This window comes from Ruditapes philippinarum, unplaced genomic scaffold, assembly GCF_026571515.1.
Source record: "Ruditapes philippinarum isolate M1 unplaced genomic scaffold, ASM2657151v2 ctg123_1_1_1_1, whole genome shotgun sequence".
NCBI classification, from domain to species: domain Eukaryota; kingdom Metazoa; phylum Mollusca; class Bivalvia; order Venerida; family Veneridae; genus Ruditapes; species Ruditapes philippinarum.
The window spans coordinates 339,681-367,071 of record NW_026864861.1 but is presented as its reverse complement, the minus strand read 5'-3'; the positions used below and the strand labels follow the sequence as shown (position 1 = coordinate 367,071).

General features: G+C 31.4%; 1 protein-coding gene across 1 annotated transcript in view; it reads right to left on the bottom strand.

The window, feature by feature from the left end:
* The window catches only part of LOC132727071 (uncharacterized), a 51,582-nt gene extending 27,814 nt beyond the window's left edge, over nt 1–23,768 (bottom strand). The window contains exon 1 of the mRNA XM_060712483.1: nt 22,549–23,768. Coding sequence (XP_060568466.1) covers nt 22,549–23,097 — 549 coding nt within the window. The 5' untranslated portion in view covers nt 23,098–23,768. The remainder of the gene's footprint in view (nt 1–22,548) is intronic.
* Nucleotides 23,769–27,391: the final 3,623 nt, after the last annotated feature.

Below are 27,391 nucleotides of genomic sequence, written 5' to 3'. Positions count from 1 at the left end.
TATGATCAATCAAAGCGAACCTGTCTGACAAGAAATTATATAAACATGCAACCTCCATTAATCTAACAAAAAAAAGACAAAACATTCAATATTTTGCTTATATTACACACCCACAATAATTCACTTAATGATATTTCTGGTGTGCGTTTATTTTGAGTCACCTGGCATATTAGATACAGATAAAAGGTGCAATTGTAAAATTATAATATTAATGATGATGTTAAAAAAGAAAGAATGATATTTGTTTGAAGGGTAAATACGTAATGGTAAATTATAAAACCATGCTTCATAATGACAATATTAATCATAAAACATGCCGTTTACCATTAAAAGTATAATATATAGATATATTAAAATATTAAAATCTGAACTATAAAAATACATATATGGCATTTACTTGACGTAATCATTGTCATACAACAATTTACTTACTTGCTTTTCGTAGTAATATAAGAAAAAAATGTTTTCCGTTTCTAAAATAAAAAAATGTCCTATATTTATAAGATGACAGTTTAATTGTAATGAAAATACTACATTGTATTTATCAATGACTAAATTTTCGTTGATTTAAAATATAAAACAAAAGCTTTTTGATAATGAAACCAATATCACTTATTTCATATTATAGGCAACAATAATACTTGCAAGAGTTTTCCGTGAATAAAATTTAATACTATCAATATTATTCTCAAAACATATATATCGTATTGACAGAAAGACAAGAATAATTTTACCTTTCGCAGGAAATACACTTACATGAAGTCTTTGACTTCCTTTCCAATCCTGTACTATATTATTTATTATTGTACATATTTCTATATGTTTGAACTATATGAACAAAATACTGTTAAAACCAAGAATAATTTTTCTGGTAAACGTTTAAAGTATTTGTTATAGTAATGAACACATTTTTGTATTGTTTTGTGCAGATTTGACATTTCAATATTTATTCTAAAAGAGCGATTTTTCCAAATATCAAAAATTGTCATTATATGACTGAATAGCCGTGTAATATGTGACATTATTGTATATTATAAATAAAAGCGTTTAAACAGTTATTTGTATTTCTTGTTGCATTGCAATGTACATTTTGTCAAAGAGGGTTTTTTCTTCAAATCTACCAACTTCCACAATGACACAATTTCCAGAATAAAAAATAAAGTGCCATCTACATCACAGAACCTTTAGTTGCAATGTAATACCCGTGTTTTAATGGTGTGATTTCATATTGGTTATACCTATTAACATGCCGTCAAAATTCTATTACATAGAATACGTCTTCATGATATTTTATAAATTCAGCACAGTAAAATAAATATTAAATTTATCAGTGCTTGAATATTTCGTTAAGTAACATATTAAAATAGAAATACAATCAGAAATGTGTTAGTTGCATAAAAATCTTGTCTAAACGATACGATTTAGGAAATACATGTATTACAAAATCCGCTAGTTTACATTGCTCTTTAACCTCTAACATGTTTTTGTGGTGTTTTTTCTTTTCTTAAAAATACAAGTTTACATTCTCTTCCTTTGTGATGTATATCAATTGATTGAACAAATTCAACTACAGTTATAATAACTTACATCATACATTTTCCACGCTGGCAAATTAAACTTTGATTTCCAGAAAGTAATATAAAAATGTCCGTCACTTGAAGGTTTTATTCAGCGACAATATATAACATATAACGTCAAATGCGCACCTTTTATATACGAAATAAATATATAAATGAAACGTATTCTTAACATACGAACATCATTCAAACATTCCATTATACAAGAAAAATGTATGTTTATATTTGTGTAAGACAAAATGTATTTTAAAATGATAAATTTGCAGTCATATAATTAAAACAACAATGTACTGAAACGGAAATTTTATATAATACATATAATTTTAAACTGCAAATGATTTAAACTGCATTTAATATGTTTACTGTTGCAAGATAACAAATTGTTTCATTTCGTTTAATTAATTTTGTTTCTTGTTAACGCAACAACATGCAGTTTTGTAGTTAAGAAATATTTCACTTAAAACTGAATGTATATATTACAATATAACAAATACATTTTGAAAACATGATTTCTATCTAAAAAGTTTGTACCTTCTTTCAATAATGTTTCTTTATATTTTGGAAAATCTGTTACATTACAATGTAAACATATTACATGTAGACTACAATGTAAACATATATATAAACTTAACATGAACATACGCCTTTCTCGGAAATAGATACATAATTTGTTGAAACATTTAAGAAATATTTAGAGACGAAAAATAAAAAAAAATGAAATATTTCGTTCTTATTCATTTCCGCATTGTATCTAGTTGAATGTTTGCATATCCTGTATCGTGTATGTCCTGGAATGAAATATGTTTAAACCAAAGCATTTAATCTATCTTCTCACAAATAAAATGTTGAGACGGAATCTATGGATCCACTAGAACAGGGAGAAATGAGAAGAAAAAATGTAACACGTGTTATTTGTCTGATACCGAAGACGAGTTTCATTCTGTGATTAAATGATTAAATGTTCAGAATGTATCATTATATATTACATAAGGACATAGTTTTATTGCAAGATATTTCTTAGAAAGCCCTATTGTGTTTTAATTTTCTTGAGTTAATGTCATAAGAAGTAATAAATAGATGTTTTAACCAATCAAACTTGTTAAAAGAGATCATGTCATACTACCAAATGCTCTAAGTTCACCACAGTTTGTGTCGGTAGACTTCCACTTAATATCGTCATGATATTTCAATCGCATATTGTTTATGTTGCTATATTGTACAGAGATTTAGTGACGCCAGAAAAACAATGCCTTTTTTAGAAAACTAATCGGTTCTCTCATTTTATCATAGACTTATCACCTTATTCATTTTACGTATATCTGAATTTATCTTTCGTTTAATATATTAACATTAATTTACTAGTTTAAAGTTTTTAATATAGGTAGCAATGTGCTTAAGCCTCCATATAAAAAAGTGTTTTGCAGATACAAAACGATATACTTTGTAAATATGACAATATGTTACATGTGGAACATCAAAGCAATTCTTTTATTCAAATAACTGTTTTGTCAATCATTATTAAAAATATCCAAGCTTAAAATCAAATCGGTTTTCTATGCATTCATGTAAAGTGTTTCAACAAAGAATTTTTTTTACCAATTACAATTATGCGACTTGAAATGATATACATGTTGTACAGAATGATATTTCAGTTATCATATATTGTTATCAATCATGTGTCATTCAATGCCTTTTTGTTCATAATATCATAACGCACTCACTTAGGCGGTGACTTAACCGCAACATTTGCAACGCGTAAATTCGACAGCATCTAATAACCATTCAATTTGGCGTGGTTTCCAAAAAGAAAACATGACAGAACAGTTGTAAATACTTTGCGTCATTTTGGACCAAGACAGATTAAATAAATACTCCTTAAATTATCTAAATAAAAGTGAAAATACAGCGATAGCTTACAAAATGCATTTGTTTACCAAAATAATGTTGCCATAGTAACAAATTAAAGGCATGCACATCTTAAATAATTATTTACTTTTTAGGCTATTCAAGCCAAATGTGGTGGTATTTCTTGGTGTAAGTATTTAAACTTTGGGTGTCTTACTTCTTTCATTTCATTTCACGCAAGGTGTCCAATGACTAATTTTTTTATTCGAATAAATTGGCATAAAAATTATTTATGTGGTACTTTTCACTTTGTATTTGTATATATGCAACCTGAGGTTTTAATAATACAAACAGAAATAGCAAAAACGTTTCTTTGTCGTCTAAAATGTATTGTCTCAATACATGATGCTCTAAGTCTACATGGTCTAAGCTTAAAACCTTTGAAAAATGAGAGCCTCGTAAAAGACAAATGGTGTTATGCATTACAGGTTTTCTCAAACATTGTATTTGTCAACTATCTTTATGCAGTTTGTTACATTTTGAATGGTTAATTTAATAATAAATTATTATCCAAAATGAGAAAAAGCTGCTTTTTATATGATTTAAAACAACGTGAAAGCAACATTTCTAGTTTCTGATTCAATCAGTTAGTTGCGTGTTCTAAGTTAAAGAAGAGGGTTAAATGTTATGTATGCCTATATCTGTTTGTCTTAAATTGAATTATTTTAAAATTATGTTATATTACGACGTCAAAACATATCTGTTAATTCCCTTGTCAGCATCTTCTCATTTTAGAAAAATTGATTGAAAGGTGCATTACGCCTCAGAAGAAATAAATGTTTACTTCTGTAGAAAAAACAACCATTGATTATATAACGTTAAAATGAAGGCATGTTAGATGCTTGTTATGTGAAGAAAGTAGCTCTTAATGTGATATAATTTGTCATAAAAGTAGCAAAATATAAACATAGAAGCGTTTTGTTTACTTCCATTCAAAATACTTAATCACTTTAACTGTCCTAATTGCCTAAAATCAACTGAGGAAAAAGATAGTTCAGGAAATTGGCCAACTAGTTACTTTGCAAACAATAAAAGTACACCAACAATAAATAAAAATAAAAGCATTTCTCGGGCATAATGAGCCTTTTATTAACACACAAAAACAAAATATAAATTAAAGTAATATATTCAAACTTTTACCTTTGAAATCGTCTTTGGCCTATGTTTTGATTTTATCTTAGTATTCATTATAAATACACGTTTGACACTCTTTTTATTCTAAATTAATTATTACTTAAAATCCAATTGTTACTCTTTGTACCTACTTCAACGAATATATTTACAACACAAGGTTCAATCCATAATCATTTACAAACTTTGAATCAGTAAATACGGTTTAAAACTTTCAATGTGCATTCATAAGCACGCTAATCATATCAATTATGCAATTTGCATCGCCTATAATCATTCTTCTTTCAGATCTACTTAACACTCGAGAAATATGTGAAACTGCATGAAGGTTTTTGCTAGTTTCTACAAGTTATGGTGCAATAAAAAGGTGCAATTTTGACAAGATATTGAGGACCGTATAAGAAATATAAAAATCATAAAATCATTGTTAATGGGCGATTAATTATCAGTATAAAACCTTTTTATAACAAGAACGTAATACGATCCTACGGACGCTTGGTAAGTTTGTTTTTTTCAAATGCATATGACGTCATATGTTATAATACCGCAATGTTATTCTTTTTTTTTTTTGTATCAAGTGTGACATTCAAATTATATTTTGTTGATGCATTTTAAAGATTTATCATTACTTTAAGAAAAAAAACTGTTTTTAAAGGCGAGATTCGCACTATTAAATGGGTTTGAGCCAAGTCATCATTTTTCCGCCGGAACAAAAAGGTTAGGTCGATATATCATTCTATAAAATTTGTGAAATAAATCACCTTTTATTAGGTTAAAAGTACGTAAAATGAAAGAAATAAACTCATTTTATGTGTTTGTACATAAAAATAATTTTAAGTTGTTTGTAATATAAGTTTATTTCTCTAAAACAGTAAGATACAATTAATCGCGCAACGTTGAAAGTGGCTTTATGTGTCAAATTGAGCTTAATTGATTATATATTTCAAAAGACTTACTGTTATATTAAATGGTGAGTGGCCAAACAGTTGATATTTGAAAATGTTTCGGATTGAATATAAATATGCCTATAATACAAAAAATATGTCTGCCCCACTTTTTTTTTATAAATTGAACATTACAGGTAAATTCCACTTATTTACAGAATGTCTGTGTGGGCTACGCTAGTTATTTATTGACCATGCGAAATAAAATTATAAAATTGAAAGGAATTATAGCCAACATTTAACCTTATTTTGACTTTCGCCTCTGCTCACTCACTATACACTCTTGGAAGGACATAATGTCATCTTTAAAGGAACAATGCCTTGCTTCATTTTCATCCCTTGTTTGCATTTAAATGTTTATGTTAAAGGGCAATGACAATATATTGAATTATCATTAAACACTGTTAAAATGTTCATATTTACAAATGATGAAAAAAATTCCCAATGCACATCCCATATACACAAATGGTGAGCACTAGTGCAAAGGCAATAATACTTCTCTATCTGTAATCAATAAAACACTGATTTATGAATTTCATCTTCAGTAAGTATTTTAAATAGTCTCTCTATTCTGAAACAAGGGCACTATCCTATTTTAATACACAATTGCGTTTAGTTAACAAAAAACTACATAAAACAACAACATAAAAAAAATCCCTTTGATGACAAATCGATACTTGATAAACGATATAAGCGGTTATTAACATCACAGAAAGTAGTTTTTAAGTTGACTAATTAGGTAAGCATTTTACTATATAATGTACTTTTTGTGTGTGTAATTTGTTCGAAGATAGCCAGCCATAAATATTTTGTATTACCATTTGTTCAATGATTAAGTTGTTATTCATCATGAATATTGCTGTAAACTTTTTAAATAATAAATATTTTGTAAGTTTGTTAGTTGATTGTATAAAACCAAACCATTGAATCATTGAACAAAAATCTTCTTTCTTTCTTTCTTTCTTTCTTTCTTTCTTTCTTTCTTTTTTTCTTCTTTCTTTCTTTCTTTCTTTTTTCTTTCTTTCTTTCTTTCTTTCTTTCTTTCTTTCTTTCTTTCTTTCTTTCTTTCTTTCTTTCTTTCTTTCTTATTTCTTTGACAATGAGAAAACTAAAAATGTGTACCTCTCTATAACCATCTTGCACGTTTTCATATGACTTGATTCTACGAAGATTCCAATCATTATTTTCCGTTTTATTTCTATTTTCTATATTCTTTTCATTTTTAATAAACTCAAAAGTACTTTTATGGGATTCTGATGAATCTCTGGCGCAGCTGGTCCCTTTATGTTCTTCATAAATTCCGTTTAACGAATTAGTACAAGAAAACCGTCTTGGCGATTGTTTGTTTTGAAGGTATGATGTGTCCGAAAGTCGTCTTTTTCCAGGTCTTTCCAACATTCTAAGTCAATTAATCCATATGTTATAATAAGATATATATTTTATCAAAATAAAAGTGGTGTCAAAATAAAGTCCTTCGATATAATGATGTTTTAATATTAGAATTATAAAATTGATAAATAATATCCATTAATAAAAAAGGTCCCTTTACTACTAAAGTCAATATAGCGACACTGCTCTTTGCAAAATGTGCATTAAAATATAATATCCAATTCTTACGGCCATCCAATTAGATTTTAAATGGCTTTACAATTCTTTTTTCCTCGGTGATGAATGTATAAAAATGACGAATGGTCTATTTGACATATTAGAATGAAATGTTTAAATTAGCAATTCGCAACAGTCCAAATATATATATTTAAATTTTATTTCGTTCGATGAAGCAGACGACAATGGCGTTACGTAATGATGTCTTTAGTGTATTAATGCAATATTATCACGTAATATTTATATTGAGGGTCGTTACAAAAAACATATGTCAGCCTATTATTGTATGTGAAATTTATTTAGGGCAATATGAAATGTGTTGAGGACAATCGTCGAATGTCATTTAAATGTTACTGATAAATCAAACAGGTGTGTCGGAGTTAACGATATCTCTTTTTTATTTTTAGAAAAAAGAGAAGATTTTTACTGATGACAAGAGCTGAATTTGAACCTATAACTTTCAGTTCTTTTCGTCATTTCAGACATCAAAACGTCAAACCGACAGTTTGCGTTAAACACTTATCTATTTTGTACGCGGATATCACAAAAAAGAAATACAAAGAAGGGAATTATTTTTAAAGGTCCTTGCATTTTTTTACAAGAATTTCAATTTTGTTTCAATATGAATGGTTTAGGAAATAAATTTCTATAATTTATTTTATCATATTGTCAGATATAGTAAGCATTAAAATTATAAACTATGCGTCAAAGTAAGATATAACTATGCTACAGCCATGTACCCCATTGTGGCTGAGGGATGACCTTAAAGTTGACGTTTCAGAATTGCAGGCACTATATATCCGTGCGTGATTGAAGAGGCGACTAAATGGACTTGAATTAGTAAAGGTTATGCATCTCTTAGCTCCAGAAGTGAGATGGTTTTGACCACTGGTGTTGCTTACAGTTTAAAACATTTGAGGTCAGCCAAAATCATCTCTCCTGTTTCGGCGCCATATGACCTAACTTGTATTGATGCACTGTAAAACCAAACAAAAAAAAATAGCCATGCGTCACCCTCCCCCCTCCCGCTTCCACACCCACTCTTTGCTGAAAAAACGGAGACTATTGGACCAGAACACCTCTGGTAAAACCATCACCCTATCAGCCCAACTAGATGATAAAATCCGTTATCATTCAAAACCGCAAGACATTTTAACAAATTGTACAATAACCCCCGCTATTATTGATGACAAAATATGAAACAATTCATTGATTCACTAGTACATGGACAACGAAGACGTAAAAACACGACTAATTTCAACATTAGGGTAGGGACTCATGTATTACTGCATAGAAGAATATCCGCTGTTTAAAATATATTTCTTAAAATATACATAATTGTATCATAGTTTGGGGACCTTTCTGTTGAAAATGTGTCAGAGTTAAATCGTATACATATATACATGCACCGTGCGTTAACTGGAGTACAGTATTAGTTACACGCACTCCAGAGCATGCCCATTGATTGGCTCATTTTTGCTGACGGCAGAGAAAGGGAAAGCGACAGAAATATCATATTTAGATGCTCGTTCATTGATTACTTTTCTCCGGGGTTTCATATTGTGACAACAGGGAACGTGTTTTTATGTTTGACTTTGATACAAAAGAGAAAGAACTTCAAAACACTTGGCAATCTGATTAATACTCGGGGGCTACGCCCCCTCGTACAAATCAGATAGCCTCGTGTTTCGATACTCTTTCTATTACATATCCTACTAGCAGATTTACAACTACATCCTTACCAGATAAAATATGTTCAAAACACTCAATTTGTTTACACTTTAAAACAAGTGTCGGATCAAAATCTTTTGCGCAATCGTCTAACTTCAGCCATCGTTTACTATACATATCTTTCGTTATGTTTACAAAATGATTTTAATACGTATATTTTTTACTTTCTTGTACATTAAGCATAACTATTTAATGAAAGAAAACTAAAATGATATAAAGTATTCTATTTTAAATTAAAAGTGAAAAAAATATATTCGGCTCTCTGGCGACCGAATTTACTTGTGGTGGCACTGATTTCTGTACTGATCAAGGGAAGTAACCGCTGCGGGGAGTTTGAGGAAAGCGATAGAAATATCATACTCAGATGCTCTTTCATTGGTTACGTTTTTTCTGGGGTTTCATATTGTGACAACAGTGAACGTGTTTTAATGTTTGACTTTGATACAAAAGAGGAAGAACATCTAAACACTTGGCAATTTGATTAATACTCGGGGGCTACGTCCCCCTCGTTTAAATCAGATAGCCTCGTGTTTCGATGCTCTTTCTATTTCTTATTAGATTAAAAAAGTGTATGATTTGAAGGCTTTGACATACCCCGTTTCTTTTACATTTTTTTTTATTTTGAAAGCGTTTATTGGAGAAGATTTTTGTAATGATCCTGGTCATGTTGTATACGACGCATTAAGTCGCGAACTAAGACAGATTGAGTGCTCCCAAATTATATATGAGTGCGCAATCATTAAAAAAGAAAGTTCCTCTGTGAAAAGCAATTAACAAAATAAAAAGGATAGTATATTAAGATTTATGTAGAAAGGGTATTCCTGTTTGCACCTATATCATTAATCAAATTTAACATTTTAAAAATCTAATGACTCATAAAAGCTCCACAAAAAGCTTTTTCTATCCCAAAATCTAAATTAACGAAACTGATTTTGTTGCATTTTAAATAACTAGGTTATAATTATGAATTTGATGCTGTCTTCAGTGAAATATTTGCATAAATTCCGATAAGTAGATGCCCTAATAAGTTGAAAACACAGCTATGAACAATGTGTGTAGCCCGCCAGATACTTTAACCATGTCATCTATACAAAAAATATAGGGCCCAAAAATACAGTGCTTAAAATCAGGGCCTAAAATATAGGACCTAAATGAGGTTATTTTTATGTCAACATAATGTATGTCAGCAGAATTCTTTAAAAAATCCCTGAGAGAAATATGTTTTGAAATATGATGAGGAACAAAACATTACTCTCTATATTACCGATACCTTATGAAGTGATATATTCAATGGAACAACCTTCATTTAAAAAAAAGCAGAAAAAAACATCTTAAAGGGTCTCAGCTGACGGTTTCGTTATGACGGGATTGAACATGTTTTTCCGAGATTTTTGTACCATTAGATGTAGGCCTTAGCAAATAACTAAAGAGCAAATTTTCAGATCATTCGGTCACCCTGTTTTTTTTCCAGAAAGATCATTTTATTGTGCAAAATGATCTAAAAATGCAAAGCAACGCTTGACACTCAAATTAACGAAGCATCATACAAAAGTAAATAATCAATTTATTTCTAAGCATCCTTCTTTGTTAACCTTTTTAAGAGTTTTACTTTATCAAATAAAAACTATATTATAATGCCTGTCAACTCAGAAGAGCTCGGGAGAACGGAATTGACAAGAAATTCCATTTTTATTCGGAATCAATGGACATTCAGCACTGTTGTGTTGCAAATTATTTTTAATACTTTTGTAAGTTTCCTTTAAACGAAAGGAAGCACTTTTAAAAACTATTAAAAAGTGTTGGCGTTTACGAGAAAAAAATAATTGTTACATGACACATAATTTATTTTAAGGTCGCTAATGGTTCGGAAGTGTATAATTTAAACGTTTTGTGACAAGAACATGCGTTCCCGTAAATTAAGGAAAAAATCGTATATGTATTGTTTTTCATTTTAAATATCAAGACTTTTAGTTCGTTTTTTGTAGATAAATCTAGAGGCAAAAGTTCATAGCTACAGAAAAAATGGGACCCAATATTTACATTGTTTCGGAAATTCATTTCGTCTATAAATATGTTTTAAAAAAAGTTCTACCACGACAAAAAATGTTGCTTGCTCGTTATATATTAATGAATGTTTTAAATTAATGAATTATGTTTCGTGTACTATAAAATCTTATATAGCTTTATAACGAATTTGTATTGCTCAGTGAATTATCATCGCCAAAACGTGATGCTATACTGAACGAAAAGAATGCTATAAACGAAAGGTTAATATCATGCACAATTACGTATTCGTTCCGCTAATATTGAATACATTCGCAATTATGTGTCAATAATAAGGAAAAAAGGCTATGTAAGAAAAGAAAGAAAAGAAACTAGTCCCACGTGCATGCCCAATAGAGCTTCCCACTGTCACAAAATAGGTTCATTTATTTATTCACACTCAACTTAGTTTATGATTTTCTTTTTCAAATATTGTAACTGGAACGAGGCTGTATTACGATCAGTAAATTCAAATAACATAACAAAGGGTGTACCATTACATATACTCGCCATGAGGACAAATTTAACCTTACCTTTAAGAAAGTAAAAAAAAACAACACATTAATATCAACAGTTGGTGTGCACAAATAACTGTTTGATCACTATAACCATAACATTTTGAAAAACATTGTTCGTTCTTACGGGACTCAATATTTTAGAAGTGATACTAGTATTTCTATTTTAAAGTATACATCACACTCATATATTTACTACGATTGCGAGGAACAAAAAACTGTCAGTATTGTTTTATTTCACTGTTGACAAGGAAATACAATGTTAATGGGGGACATTATTGTCAATACCTCAAAAAGTGTCGTTAACACCTACACTTGTGTTGGTAAGGAGTGTAAAATCGATCAGTTGAAGTGATATCAATCACTAAACATGTACATTGTGATTTATTGCAATGTCTTATTAACCTACTCCGGTGAAGCATTATCTTTAGGTTGGTATTTAGCCATATTAACAATGTATGTGTGTCATTAAGCGATTGTCTGAAAAAATTCGGAGTGCTTCCAATACATGCCTCTGCGACCCCATCTCAGTCGCGTGTGGGAGCCAATGCTTAAGCAACAAGAGACCGACAATCGTAAAGTCACTTATAATCAGATATAATTATATTTTCCCCTCGGCATCCTGGGAATCGCATCGACTGTACAAAAGTCGTCTGCTTATTATTTTCAATTATATTTCTTCTTTTCATTTCACAAAATCAGCCAAATTTAAAGGGTGGCTGTCTAAAGGATTTAGTGTACTTTTGTTGAAATATGTATGTACAACAAAGAGCCATTAGAATTCATTGTCAAAGATTGATATTTCCTGATCGCAGGATCAAACTTTATTACCACTTAACAAAAGCCGAAAAGCGACAAAAATATAACATTTGGTAAAGAAGTTTAAAACCAAATAGCAATTAAAGTCAAACAAATCCGCCCAGCCCTCATTACGAACGATTGATGACGATATTCCTGTAAATGCGGAAAGGTTGCACGAAACTTTTTCTCAATATTTTTTACCACAAACATTTAACATTTGAACAAAATTACACATCGAAAAAGTAAAGCATGTCAGAAGAAAAGTCGTTAAAGTAAATTTCACAATTTCTTTTTCGCATATTAACTAACCCTAACACCTTTAAAGTTTGTAAATAGCAATTGCAGTTTAAAATGTTCAACTGTGCGTGACATTTTGCTGATTTATGACCCACACATGGATAATAGGAAAAACAGGTGTATATTATGTAGATTTCATGTTGTGTTAGTTGTCAAACATGTCTGGGGCGTGCTCACCCTGACTCGTCCTCGTACAGAAGGCTACCGTAAAAATCGTAGAGTTACAGCCGTTTTCTGTCGAATTCCGTCAAATTCCGGATGAACGTACATCGGCCGAATATGATATTTTGGATAAAGGCCCAATTATTCTTATACAATATATTTTTATTTTCGACAGATTTTCAATTTTGGCGTACGCGTCCTGTTACAGTTTATTGGCCCCTTAGGTAAGCCATCTTTTGCTTTTGGTTGTACAGTTATATAGTGTTTATGAAAGTAAAAAAAAACCATTTTGTTAACATTTGCTACCTTGATAAAATCAAAGTGCTGCAGCACTGAATGCGACGGACATGCAACCGGAGAGACATTAAGGCTTCTTTTAGAAAAAAAAAACAAAAACAAAAACAAAACACAAAATATATAACAGAGAAAATTTGTTCCATACAAGTTCGAGATTTGTAGAGCAATATATTTTGTGTCCCAAATTGATATAATTCAGATTTTCTACTTTCAAGCACTTAAATACAGAATGAAATTTATGCCTAAAAACTCTGGTCAAACTTGTAAATCAGTGTCCTTATCGATTTATTCTAAGAAATGATATGTAAATAGAAAAAAAAACTATCAACGAAATATTTCTAGAATAAATCCAGGCAAATAAACTTCAAACATAATACATTATACATTTGAGAATGCTATTTAGAATTGCTTCGTGTTATATCATAGTGGGCATACAGACAATAAAATATAAGTCATTTGTATTTTTATTTCTCTTGGATATGTCTCATTAAAAAAAAAAATTGGTTAAAATCATCAGTAATTAATAGTGTATTTCTTAGATTTTTTTTTATTTACAAGGTAAAGATGTAGAGGCCAGAGCACATCGTTTTTATTTTAATTTAAATGTCACTTAAGCACTACAGTGTTTAGTTGTCCTTTTCAACTTCACACTAAATTCCATTTTCAACTTGTTTGCTTCTTACAATTGTATAGCATTTCTAAAAGTATTGCATTACAATCCGCTGGTTTATTAATTACATGTTTAATGTGTACTTCCTAATCGCCTGTCCAAAATTCAGAACAGGGGAAGCAGAATCTATTTTTAGAATAGCGAAGGTTAACTCATATCATGACCTAGTAAAATATGTAAACAAACCACAAGAATCGGAAGTAGAACTGATATTATAACTTCCTTACCATGAAAGACTACATGGCGGTAAAGTGTCTTACATGCATTTTCAAAAATAGATATTTATACTAGCCATTGTACTGTATCTAATATATATTCAGCTAAACCCGCGGTATGAGTCACGAAAATAGTTCTTCTTTTATTAATGCGCGAGTTATCCTAGAGTCACGAAAAACTTTTGATTTGTTAATAATAATGTTTTGTATAATGTAGAAATATTTATTTCTTACTAATAATGTCTTGGAACTCAGAGGTTACACCTTTATTGTAGTATAATTTGCTGTCCTACTTTTTCGACAGCGGTAAATCGTTTCAGCAGTAATTTGCATATTGCGCAATAATACTACGGGACTACAACGTTTTTATCAATAATATACGTTCATATTTTAACTTGGATAACTTAATTTTAAATTGAAAAGGCTAAATATGGAAGACGTTAAGATATCCAGACAAAGTATGGGAGTTTTGAAGGATCAAATTCATGTACTATTTCTTGGGCTGTTAATTGGTTTAGGACACATTGCGCGATTGTAGCCAACGAAATCCCATGTGTAGATGACTTAGCTCTGAACGCGCCTGAGGGCGCGTCCGTCGCAAAAATTATTGCACATTCAGCACGATTTTTTCTGGTGATAAGCATCTAACTTACTGAAATTCTATTGTAAGCGGAGTTAATGTTGATTAACATGATGTATAAGAGAAGAAAGTAAAATGTTCGTAGCTTTTGTTCTTATTACTATGTTTGACTTACAGATAGGGTGTATGACAAAGATGATGACAGTTTTTTTTAATTCGGTTTAACGTTATATTATACCAGTGGTATTTCAAAGTGATTTGGTCCAGTAGGAAAGGTCTGTTATATTAACATAAATAATTGAGCCGTGTCATGACAAAACCAACATAATGGGTTTGCGACCAGCATGGATCCAGACCAGCCTGCGCATCCGCGCAGTCTGATCAGGATCCATGCTGTTCGCTTACAAACCCTATAACAAGTAGAGAAACTGATAGCGAACAGCATGGACCCTGATCAGACTACGCGGATGCGCAGGCTGGTCTGGATCCATGCTGGTCGCAAACGCACTATGTTGGTTTTGTCGTGACACGGCTCAATTATGTTGATAGTAATTAGTATCATACGTGACAATAAATCAAGCAAGAATTACATATGAATGTTTTGGCATGTGTGAGATACAATGTCTGATATTCAGATCTACTTATTGTTCTAGAACAAAATATTTTATCATATAAATGTTAAGAACTATATCAACATTTATAAAAATATTGTTTTATATTGATCAAAATGCTACATTAATTTTTTGTATCAATATCTGGAATACCTATGGAAAATGTGCCCAGTGTGGACCAATTCACTTAAAAACTGCACGATCCTTGAATATGATAGCAGAAATATTTTTAAATTCAAGGGCAGTGTACTAAAAAATAAAAAGCTTAACCATCATTATTTTGGCTACAAATATTAGATAAGAGATGTTACATAATGATTAAACATGATAACTGTACGCCTTATAAGATCATATATACCAAAACTATGTATTTGTTTGTAATCGAGTCTTTTATGCAATATCAGGCGGAAACAGGTGCGCGTAATCCAAAACATAACTGCGTATGTTTTCCCGAACACATTAATTTATGCTCGAGTTCTGAAACAAGTGAACAAGCTTTTGCAAGTTACATACGTATTTTAACCACCCTTGTAGATAATGCCCTAGTCCAATAGATTTTGCATCATATGAGGTACGGGGTCGTGTCCTAAGAGAGGCTTTCAAACCATGAATTCATGAGTTGAGAGACAGACATTGACCATCGGCCACCAACCCCTTCGTTCTAGTCGCAAAACGATTACAGCTATTAAATGTCTCTATTAAAGTTAAATCTTTTCATCTTAGTTGATTTTGTTTTGCTATGGCATAACACTTTCTGGAAATTGCCGTTAATGATCCGTGAACAAAAGATAGTCTCCCTGTTTACAAATGACAATAACCATTATTGAGTCCATATGTTAATTTTTCAAATCTACTTAAGAAATACATACATTTTTGAGGTTAATTATTATCAAGGAAAGAAGAGCCGTATAATGGACAAGAAATCAAACGAAATGATTAATAGCATGTATAATAAAGCTTTTACATGCTGAGACAAATTTTGATGAAAAGCCTTAGTATAATTTAAAATCTTAAATCTATTTTTGAATTGAAAACATTCTTAAAATAGCACAAAAGTATAATTAGCATTTAAATGATGCGCCACGTGGCATGCCTGAACGATAAATCAGTCAATCATACCCACAAGCAGATACACAACTGATTGTAGATATTGCTTTCAACGCCCTAACAATTCAAAATGACACGTGATTAGTAACAATGATCACTGTAACGTCATGTAATTATCATTTAGTTACGTAACGTTGTCCCACACACGCTGTAAATAAATAAACCTTTCTATAATCACCGCCGCCAGTCTATAACAGGACTGTGTATCGGTATTCTTCTATATTTTTTGGTCAACTTACATGCGGACTTTTTTAAGCAATTTAAAGGGTGAACAATGCAAAATAACTGGCCTCAGTTCTAGCAGTATTAACTAAATATATAATGCGCATGCGTAAAACACGGTGTCTTTATAAGAAATACCATCCGTTACCTCTACATCTACCTCTAATTTCTCAATTTTACTTTCTAAATCATTTTAAATGTAATAGTAATATGAAAAGGCAAAGCCTCAAAGCGAGCTCGATTTTCTTTTACGGTGTAATAGTATAAATAATCGTTCATTTTTATTTTACATTTTCCGCTTTAAAATTTTCATTCGGTATTTTATTTACTGCTTCCGTTAATACTGATTCTCTGTCCTATTATGGTTCCAATAGAAGTGCGCAGGACACCAGTCTACGCTTCCGTTTTCAATCAGAATACCTCGACTTTTATCGTTATCTTGCAATTCGAAAAGTTGCGATGTGTCAATTCGGTACTTCGGACGAAAGTTTTCAAAACCATCAGTATCTAGCAGGTACTCGCGTTACCGTAAAGCTCGCTTTGCCAGCAGGCCCTTCGGGCCAGCTCTTCGAGCTCGCTGTTAGGATAATACGTATATCACGTGCTCGTGTCAGTGACAGAAATAAACAACTATGCATTATCTGCTGTCCCCCCTCCTGGACAAATGAACTTACAAAACAGTGACACATCTGGACACTCGAGGTGTCAAGTCTGTCACATTGAACACATATAATGACAAGATGTTACGGTAGTGTATAACATTTTTAAATAGATACTATGTATAGCAACAAATTAACATGAAAAAGGCAAAGCCTCAAAGCGAGCTCGATTTACTTTTACCGTGAAATAGTAAAAAATAATCGTTCATTTTTTATTTGACATTTTCCGTTTTAAAATTGTCATTAGGTATTTTATACACTGCTTCCGTTTTTTCTGGTTCCCATTCCTATTATGGTTCCCATATAAGTGCGCAGGACACCAGTCTACGCTTCCTATTTCAATCAGAATACCTCGATTGTTTTCGTTATCATGTAATTCGAAAAGTTGCGATGTGTCAATTCAGAACTCCGGACGAAGGTTTTCAAAACCATCCCTATCTAGCAGGTACTCGTGTTACCGTAAAGCTCGCTTTGCGGGCAGGCTCATCGGGTCAGCTCTTCAAGCTCGCTAAAAGCCTGACAATTTTTGAGCTACTAATATACTTTAATAAGCTTCAAAGCAAAATGACGTCAGAATCCGAGTCATGCGCAGATCTAACATCAGTATCAAGGACTCTTTCTGAAGTAAAAACTGGGTTTTGAGGACATTTTGGTTCTTATAAACGATACCAGACGTCCATCATTGTTTGTGTTGTATTAGATATGATAATTAACTAAAATTTTAAAATGTTTGTTTGTATTTGCTAGTTTTTTACATATTAATTTTTCAAATACTAAACATTTATCTTTTAAAAAAGACTTCAACACCTACGACACGAGTTTTTACAATAAAAAACGCGTGTGTTGTATTATAAATTCGTTATAAAAAACTATTTCAGGTTATATGGACAGTTTTTAGTTTATATCACCTTACAATTGTCTGTAATCGGTCATAATTAAAACCTGTCAAATTATATATAACTCATAATATGATTTTTAAACTGGCCCTGGTCTATTTTTTTACAACTTGAAACGCGTATTGTTGAACTGGTCATTTCAAAAATGCTAAACTCATTTTGAAAATCAATGAATTAGACGGGGAGTACATTGTAACCATGGCCTGCTAGTATTTTATAAGTACAATGGATATGCATAATATGCATAATGCATTAGGAAAAAAAAACAACACCTCGCCGATATTGGATAGTTCTTTCCCAAAATTTGACGGTAAGGGCCGAAATGCTGGGATCTTATTCGGGTCCACATGTACCGACTTTGGTTAATTCAAAAGTAATTATGCCAGGTGAGACTGTTTAAATGACACTGGTTGGAATAAATAAGAAATCTTCATCACTCATTTTTGCTTAATAGGATTTTCTTTCTGATAAATGACCGACATTTATTCTACAAATGTACCATTTTATTGTGATTGTAAAATTCTTTATCAGGGGCGACAAACGGAATGATATGCGGTCACGATGAAAACGTTACCACGATACGTACATCAATTTTGACAACTGAATGCAAAAAATAGAATGCCTTGCGTATTAAATACCACACCAAATTGTACGCCATAACAAAACAATCTATTTCATCTAGAATAAATTTGATTTGTGACGAGATTGACTGAAGTCACGTATTTATATGACAGGCATGACTAACACGGATGCTGAGATTTCCGTTACATGTAAATCTGATATATGAGAGATGCCACGAAAAGGGTGCTCCTTTTAAAATGACGTCAATGAAATATTTTTGCCGTTTTTTTGTGTGTGTGTTTTTTTTGTTAATTTGTCGAACTCCGTTTTGTCGCATTGTCGAATTCAGATATAATGATTTTCTTTACATTGTATTTTAATGATCGTACACCGAATAATTATAAATCCGAAAGGAATTTCGTATTGTATATGTATAGCGCATATAACTTTATTTATGAATCTTGAATATCACTGCCGATTTTAAATGTAAGAAATATACAGTTAAAGATAAAAAAATAAACATTCATTCATTACATTTAATTTTTCGCAATCTATATCATGTTTTACATGTATAACAATATGCAATATGTCCGAACTTACTGTATTTATCTCCAAAAGTTCCACCCTTTACCAACGTATCTTTGAAAAATAATATATAAATTATGTGGATAGGAAGTGTCTTATGCTATATTATGCTAGCTTATATAATAATATTTGTCCACTTGATGATTTTCTAACATTTATTTTCTAAATGTTCATAACAATCAACATGAATCTGAAGGCGAACCTTAAAAATACTTATTCCAAGTATCATTCAGAGTAAAAATAACAATTTCCGCTCATTTTCTTTGTAACATATGCCCTTTATTCTTATTTTCCTGATAAACTTAATTATAAGTATACAACATTAATAAAGAAAATAAAAAGCACTTTAAGTCGGCTTATAAGATAAATAAATCACTGGTATACAACACTTTTCACACTTATATAGACAAAAAATATACTTTTCATCTTGCTCATTATTTTCTATGTCGTGTAGAATTAGTAATATATTACACGAGATTGACTACTATAATGGTGATAGACAAATAATTGATGATGAAAAATGCTCCGGATAATATATCAAAAACTACCTAAATTATCAAAAAGACTGTCCCACTCTGCGCTTCCACAAGTACATTCCGAACAACGATATTTATAGAAATTGCAGTGGGTCACGTGGTTTGATTGTGTTTGAATATTGTAATACATGTATAGAATTGAACACATTTATGGAAAAATGTAAACTTATTTTGATCTTTACATGTGCACCCACCATTTTTTTAAAAACACTTTGATGGACATAACGTCACTTTAAGACTTACCTTAATGGTAAAATCATAAATCACTTATAATTTTTACAAGAAGACATATCACTGAACTGATAAATTACACGGACATTCAGACAGACAAAGGTAATTGTCTAAATGGAAAATGCTAAGTCAAACCATGCAGAAAGGATGTATTTACATAAGCCAACAACGCGTTATAACGTATTATGCAATGAAATTATTTGCAACAGTAGAAATTCGAAATGACACACAGATCAGTCAGGGTGTTCCATCCATTAATTTTATACTTTGTATAAATTCGTCAAACTCCGTCACTTTCCGTTTACACAGAAAAATATTTTGTATTACAAAATGATAATTCTTTCTTTATTTTAAGAAAACATTTTTGAGTTCGGATTTACCTGTGGGGGTTACTTAGCTAACATAGACGTTTATAGTCTTAAATTATTTTTCATTCCTCCGAAAGTACCATTACCAGATCAAAAATATTTGGCATGTGACATCATTCTATAGTCTTCAACAAAAGATATATTGATTATTCCCCAAGAGACAAAATATAACCTCGCCCTTGAGGTCACTAAGCTTATGGACGTATATCGGAGAAGTCCTCTGATGTAATAGTACAATTCTAAAAGCTTAGATATTTGACCTGTTGTATCGAGTAGAAGACCTCCCCAAAAGCAACATTGCAAATTAATCATACACCTAGGGACAAATACCTAAGGTCATTGCGTATCATAAGGATTATTACACAAAACATGTTTCAGCCAAGCTTCATGAATGGTTCTATTCCCTGATTAAAATACTATTTCTGATGACTGAAACAGGTATACATTCAGGGGTATATTGCAACATCTTTGCAGGGTTATTTATTGTGCGTTTTACTACATTTAAAAATGGCGAGATCATGATGGATTTACTCCCTTAAATTTCATAAGCAACCCTTTATTTACGATTGCATATGAGTGCAACCATCACTTTTACGTAAATATCATCGTAAGTCACTTAACATCATTTCTACAGGAACGTCGCTTACCGCAGTCAATAGTTTAAATATTGACATCAAAATTATCTTTTTTTGAAACATTATTATTCAAAGACACTACCAAGCATCCTTCCCCAATTGGGATACAGCGGTCACTCGATGTTACACACTTCTTAAGCCTTTCCGTTAGGTTTGGTTGTGCTTCAGTTCTTATTTCTTCATACAAAAATGTTGCCCACTTTTAATTCAAATATTGACAGGACAACATGCAGCGTGACTTTTTAAATGACATTTTCCATATATAGAAGGAAAAAGTATATAAGTCGGTTAATGAAAGCAAATTAAATATATACGCCATTGAGAAACCCTCCCATTTTTCTGTCTAACATTAATTATCAAGTGACTATAAATCACCAGCAGCTAAAAGATATTTTCATTAAAAAAGAAGAAAAAAACACCTTAATTGTATAAATCAAAGTATCAGGTTTAACTTCCTGATACATTGCTCGTATTTAAAACACATCGTTGTCTTAGAGAGAGGGTGTTTTTCTTTCTTTTTTTAACATCCCGATCCCTTTAACATGTATGAATGATGATTAAAAATCTCGACTAAGGTTCAGAAGATGTTTAGAACGCAGCAAAATAAGTAATATACGTTATACATGCTTTCTGAAGTATGACCAATAATGCATGAGATGAAGCACAAACTTATAAACGTCTTTTAAAGGTACATTCACCGGACAATATCTATGTTAAAATCACCATATTAAGTAATGAATGAGTAATACATCTGTTTTTTTCTTCATATTTCCAGTCGCTTGATTGTCAGATTTATCAAGGATGTAGTCATTATAGCCATCGAATGTAATAAGAATCTGTTAGCATATACTTACGAAAGACCGGTAGGGCCATTTCAACTTCATGAATTCCCGCTTTCATCTTCATGAATTCACACTTTAAACTTCGTGAATTCCCGTTTTCAAAATACGGAATTCAAGAATTCACGATTCAGCTTCATGAATTCACGACTTCAACTTCACGAATTCACGATTTCAACTTCATGAATTCACGATTTCAACTTCACGAATTCACGATTTCAACTTCATGAATTCACGATTTCAACTTCACGAATTCAACTTCGTGAATTCACGATTTCAACTTCACGAATTCACGATTTCAACTTCACGAATTCAAAATTTCAACTTCACGAATTCACGATTTCAACTTCATGAAGTTGAAATCGAGAATTCGTGAAGTTGAAATCGTGAATTCATGAAACTGAAATCCTGAATTCTTGAAGTTGAAATCGAGAATTCATGAAGTTGAAATCGTGAATTCGTGAAGTTGAAATCGTGAATTCATGAAGTTGAAATCGTGAATTCATGAAGCTGAAATCCTGAATTCTTGAAGTTGAAATCGAGAATTCATGAAGCTGAAATCGGGAATTCATGAAGTTGAAATGTCCCTACCGGTCTTTCGTATATACTAGCATTTTTATTTATAAATCACTGACGTAGACTTCACGTGACTGCGATTTTGTGAACGGAAGTAAAGTCTGATTTGTATAATCAGATCTTTATGAATAGTTTTAGCTGTCTTTCTTACGACACATAGGAACCAGAAATAGACATGTCAGCTACAAATATGATGACAATTCTTATCATTTACATTCTCGTAGATTTTGGCGGGAAAATATAACTTACCGGAAGTCGTGCGTATCCTTCGGAGTCGACATACGACCACGAATCTTCTCGTTTCTTTTGCTGCCCTGTCATACTACGACCATGTTCCGTGACCTCACTAATTGTATCATCAAAACTTCGGTTTCGTCTTTTCTGGTACATGTTTTTGTTTAGTGTGTCACCAGAAACACGAGGCGATGTGTACCTTGATGATATACTTGACTCGAGGTCAAGAGTTCCGGTACTGTAGGGGTTAGAGGTCAAGGTCGAAGATCCGGAAACATATCCCTTGTTTGTGACACCGAGACGCGATTGGCTATTTCCATTATTGCGCCGACCAACAGTCTTTGAGGCGTACAGTTCGGGCTCATTTCCTTTACATTTAGGAGTGTCAATACTTCTTCGTGATTGAGATAAATTCTCCATAGAAATGTTCGAGTACCGCGACAGACTTGCCTGAGAAGCAAGTGATGAGGTTGACGAGTATAAGGAAGCCTGCGGTATCTGATAACTCAAACCCCCCGTGTCGGCCGGCTCGCTCAAACGCCTGATCCAGGACGGTGCAGCCATTGATTATTTCATCTTATCCAAAACTTTATCAAACGATATTTATCAACATTTTCAATAAATATGTCTTAAATAATTAATTGTTCACATATATATTTATAGAAATATCCATATAAAAACCATTCGATATTTATAAAAGCAGACCATATTCGCAGTAGTTGATTATTTAACAACTTAAATTTAAGTAAATTGTCATGTTATTCAGCTCGCTTGATTTCAAATGAGTTCTCAATGGCACAAAGATCAATTACCTATACGTATACATTTGTTTAAGGACGTTTTCATACAAAAAACGCCATTATTGTATTTTAATTTACACGAACAATCAATCAGGCCTTTGTTTGAACCTGGACGGTTATATATTATGACAAAATGCATCTAAATCATTTAAAGGCACACATTCGATACGATTTATGCACATTATATCCATGTTCCAAAGTACACAGCACGAATTTTTTCGAATAATACATCCAATTTAAACTCATTATCCTTCATTTGATGTATATTTTTTATAAGAATATAAAAAAACCAACATTCAATACCGAAAAGAACGGAAAGTGACAAAAATATCCGAAACAAAACAGACGGTGCTCCGTGAAGATTACAATTGCGGATAAGACATAGTATTTCGGACACAACTGTCAGTTTATGACAGCCCTGGGCTGTCTTACCTAATAAAGCCACTGAGTTTTATCATAACCATCTTGTTATATCTGGCAAGGATAGACTTGTATATAAATAAGTATATTTATGGTGACAATCAGCGGCATATAACTATGCTAATTTATGACCACTTTATGTCTGTGAAAAATGCATGAACTCAGTCTAGTTGTCGCAAAAACATATTTTCTGTTCGGCCACTTTAACATTCAAAATTAATCACACTATTGTTGTTTTTCTTTATTTTTCCACACGATCTTTTTACACAACATAAAAATTAGTTCAAAAATATTTACCATGGGAAAATATCAGTTTATTACCTAATTAAACCATGACGCCTCATAAAAGTGCACATAAGGAAAACACCAAATATCCAAAATGATTTTTTTAATAATTATATAAAATTGGTCAAAACATGTTACCAATGTAAAAAAAAATAATTCATTACTTTAAAATTTAACCTTGTCGCTATATAAAGTGCACAAAAATCAAACAACAAATATCCCAAAGCGGTTAAAGTTTACAGTGTAGCGAATTCTTACCCGTCATCACATTGAATAATGACACTATCATTTCATAGATGTCATTATAAACTTATAAACTTACACGATTGTGACAAAAGGTGTACGTCCGCGTCCTTATACCCAACACTGGTGCCATAGAATTATTCAGGGTCTCGAACATTGTTTGACTGAAACCACTATGCCTGGATTTTGAGTGTACGTCGCAGCAACCACTTTACTCTAAACTAGATTTTAGTATTTTCACTAAAATATTTCTAAATTCTAGTATTTTCACTAAAATATTTGCGCTTCAATATTACCATACCTTGTTAGGCGATAGCTTATATTTTATACTTAATCGTGACTATAGTGACAACTTTATGTGGAAAATGTTAAGAGATTTAAAGCTGATCATATTTGTGTTTGCAATATAATATGTTTTACATTGATTTACATTGATTTACATTGATTTACATTGTTTAATTAACATTAATTTACATGCTGACGTAAACAATAGAAATTTCAACAAAAACCAAACAGTGCTATATCATGAACTTAATGAATTAAATATACGATTAATTCATTTTAAACTTAACGCTATAACTTTTTAAAACTTATCATATATATACTTACAAATCACAAACGAATTTGCTTTTATTGTTTTATTTAGGGGAGATATTGTTGAAATGTGTAATCAAATGCTGTGCTAAACTTTTTATTCGGTGCTGGGTAGGAAAAGATTGGTGAATAAAAAAGTATACCAAGCTTAAAGTGAATAGCTTTTATAGTTTCTGAGAAAATTATTATTCACCAATAATTCTACCTTATATCAGTGTCCTTGACTTTTAACCAGAAATTTAAAGCTGCATGCCTTCAGGCGAGCCAAAATATATCTATAGAAAATCAAACTTGAAAAAAAAACCCACAGAAACATTTTAAGAAAAGTAAAAAGTTTAAAGATTCAAGTATCAATTTATATGTTATGTGTTATAAAAGTGTTATGTGTTAATCACGATATTCTATTCCGTGACTCACGAAATATGGGCTAATTTAGCATATTTTGATCTCTTATTTGTGATTGACGTGAGTTGTGAGTGCCGTTTGCAATGTGTAACTAACTTTCTTTGTTCCCTTCACAATATTTTTCACTTTGAAATATATTTTCAAAATTTTCATGACAATTAGCATGAATCTGAACACGTTAGTTCTATCCAGATTCCCAATGTCACTATACATTACAAATAAAGTATATCTTATAGGTACGTTGATGTGTTTATTATATAAACTCTAATGATTATGCTACAATAACATTTTGCTTAGAAAATTACAAATAGATTAAAGTTCATGATTCTTCATTTACCATTGTAATACAAATATTATTTAATATTGCATTGTTTACTTGACACGAGGGTAAAATATTTATTTTGAGGACAGTTTTAATGAAAAAGTTTACTTGCAATCCACTGCATGACAATCAATAAGAAAATACTTGTGTCTGTCTGAGACTGAAAATCTATTAAACTACGGAACCTTGCAGTGATGTTTATCTATATGCATTTAAATAATTACGGAAAAATTATATGAAACAATAGATTTGCAAAGATATTTCATTTGTCTGCTGATAAATCTTGTTCAAGTTAGTTACGCTTTCTTAGAGATAAATTATTAATCATACCAGTATTATTTACTCTGTGACAAAATATGTGCTCGTTTTTTTTTTTACTTTTATTGCAAGAACCAGATAGTTAGCCTATTGATATTGTGATATTTAATTACCCAAAACACTGTCAAATGTACGTCCATGCATCCAAAGCTAGGGAACTTTGATTGTTCCTTTAGAATGGCTATTGCATGAACATATGAAAGTGATGCGTAGTTTTAAGTTGAAAACTTACCCTGTGATTGACATGTTTTCTTCTTCACATATCGAGTTATAACTTACATCTGGATGAGGGGAAATTCACATATATGTTTGACCGATGTTCAATTTTGAGATCCATATGGGGTTCCACCCCCGTTTGTAGGTCTAGCTTTATAGTGGGGCTGTTACCTAGAGCTAGCCTTAACGTCCTTGTGCAGGGATTAGTAAACATTTACCTAGAGCTAACCTAAATGCCCTTGTGCAAAGAGTATTAAACATTCACCTAGAGCTAACCTTAATGCCCCTGTGCAAAGAAAGAGTATTAAACATTTACCTAGAGCTAACATGCAGATACTATAAAATATTTACCTATGGCTAACCTTAATGCCCTTCTGCAGAGAATATCAAACATTTACCCAGAGCTAACCTAAATGCTCTTTTGCAGAGAGTATTAATGCCATGGCATGCAGGGGTTTAAGAGAAGGTATAAAATTTCGCATATCGTATAACAGTATTCGTAGTTTATGCAACACTTGACAGATTCTACTTATTTTAATTATCATTTTGTACTGCTTTACTAACAGAGTAAAGGTTAATTTTGCATATTTAACGAATTATAATACTGCGCGTTTGTAAAGTCGCTTTCATTGGAAAATCTTGACGTTTGTATAGAAAAATATACAAGACGAAAAAAATCTCACTTTCGTCTCAAGAAAAAGATACTTGCTGTATAAAAGATTCGTTACAATTATGTCTGACCAAAACACAACTGGAAAAATATAGAAAATGATCGGTTTTTCTAAAGTAAATAAATCGTTGTATGAAAAGTCAAAATGGATTGAAAATGTTGGTAACTGAATATATTTGTTATATTGAATGTAAAAGAGTGCCAATCAAATAACAATGCAATAGTACATTTCCATTTCATACAAATGGTTTTGAGTTTGGTGCTATAACATAGTATCGGATCTGCAGATTCTTTTCCGTTTGTATATTTTAGTCTCAAAGATGTTTCCGTTTAATTTCGTAAAACTTTTTTTTTGTTTTATCGACCTATGAAAATGGTTCTTATTGGTCAAATCTGTTATTGTTTTTTTCTTCAATTTATTCTTTTTGGCCATTATTAACGTTTTGATTAGTGAATTGATCTTGAAAGGGTATAGGTCTACAATTTGCATTTTTTCCATAAGTATTCAAAAAATTGATTAAAACAATAGAAATTACCATTTGGATATTCTTATAAAATATTGTTAGGAAAAGAATGTTGATAAAG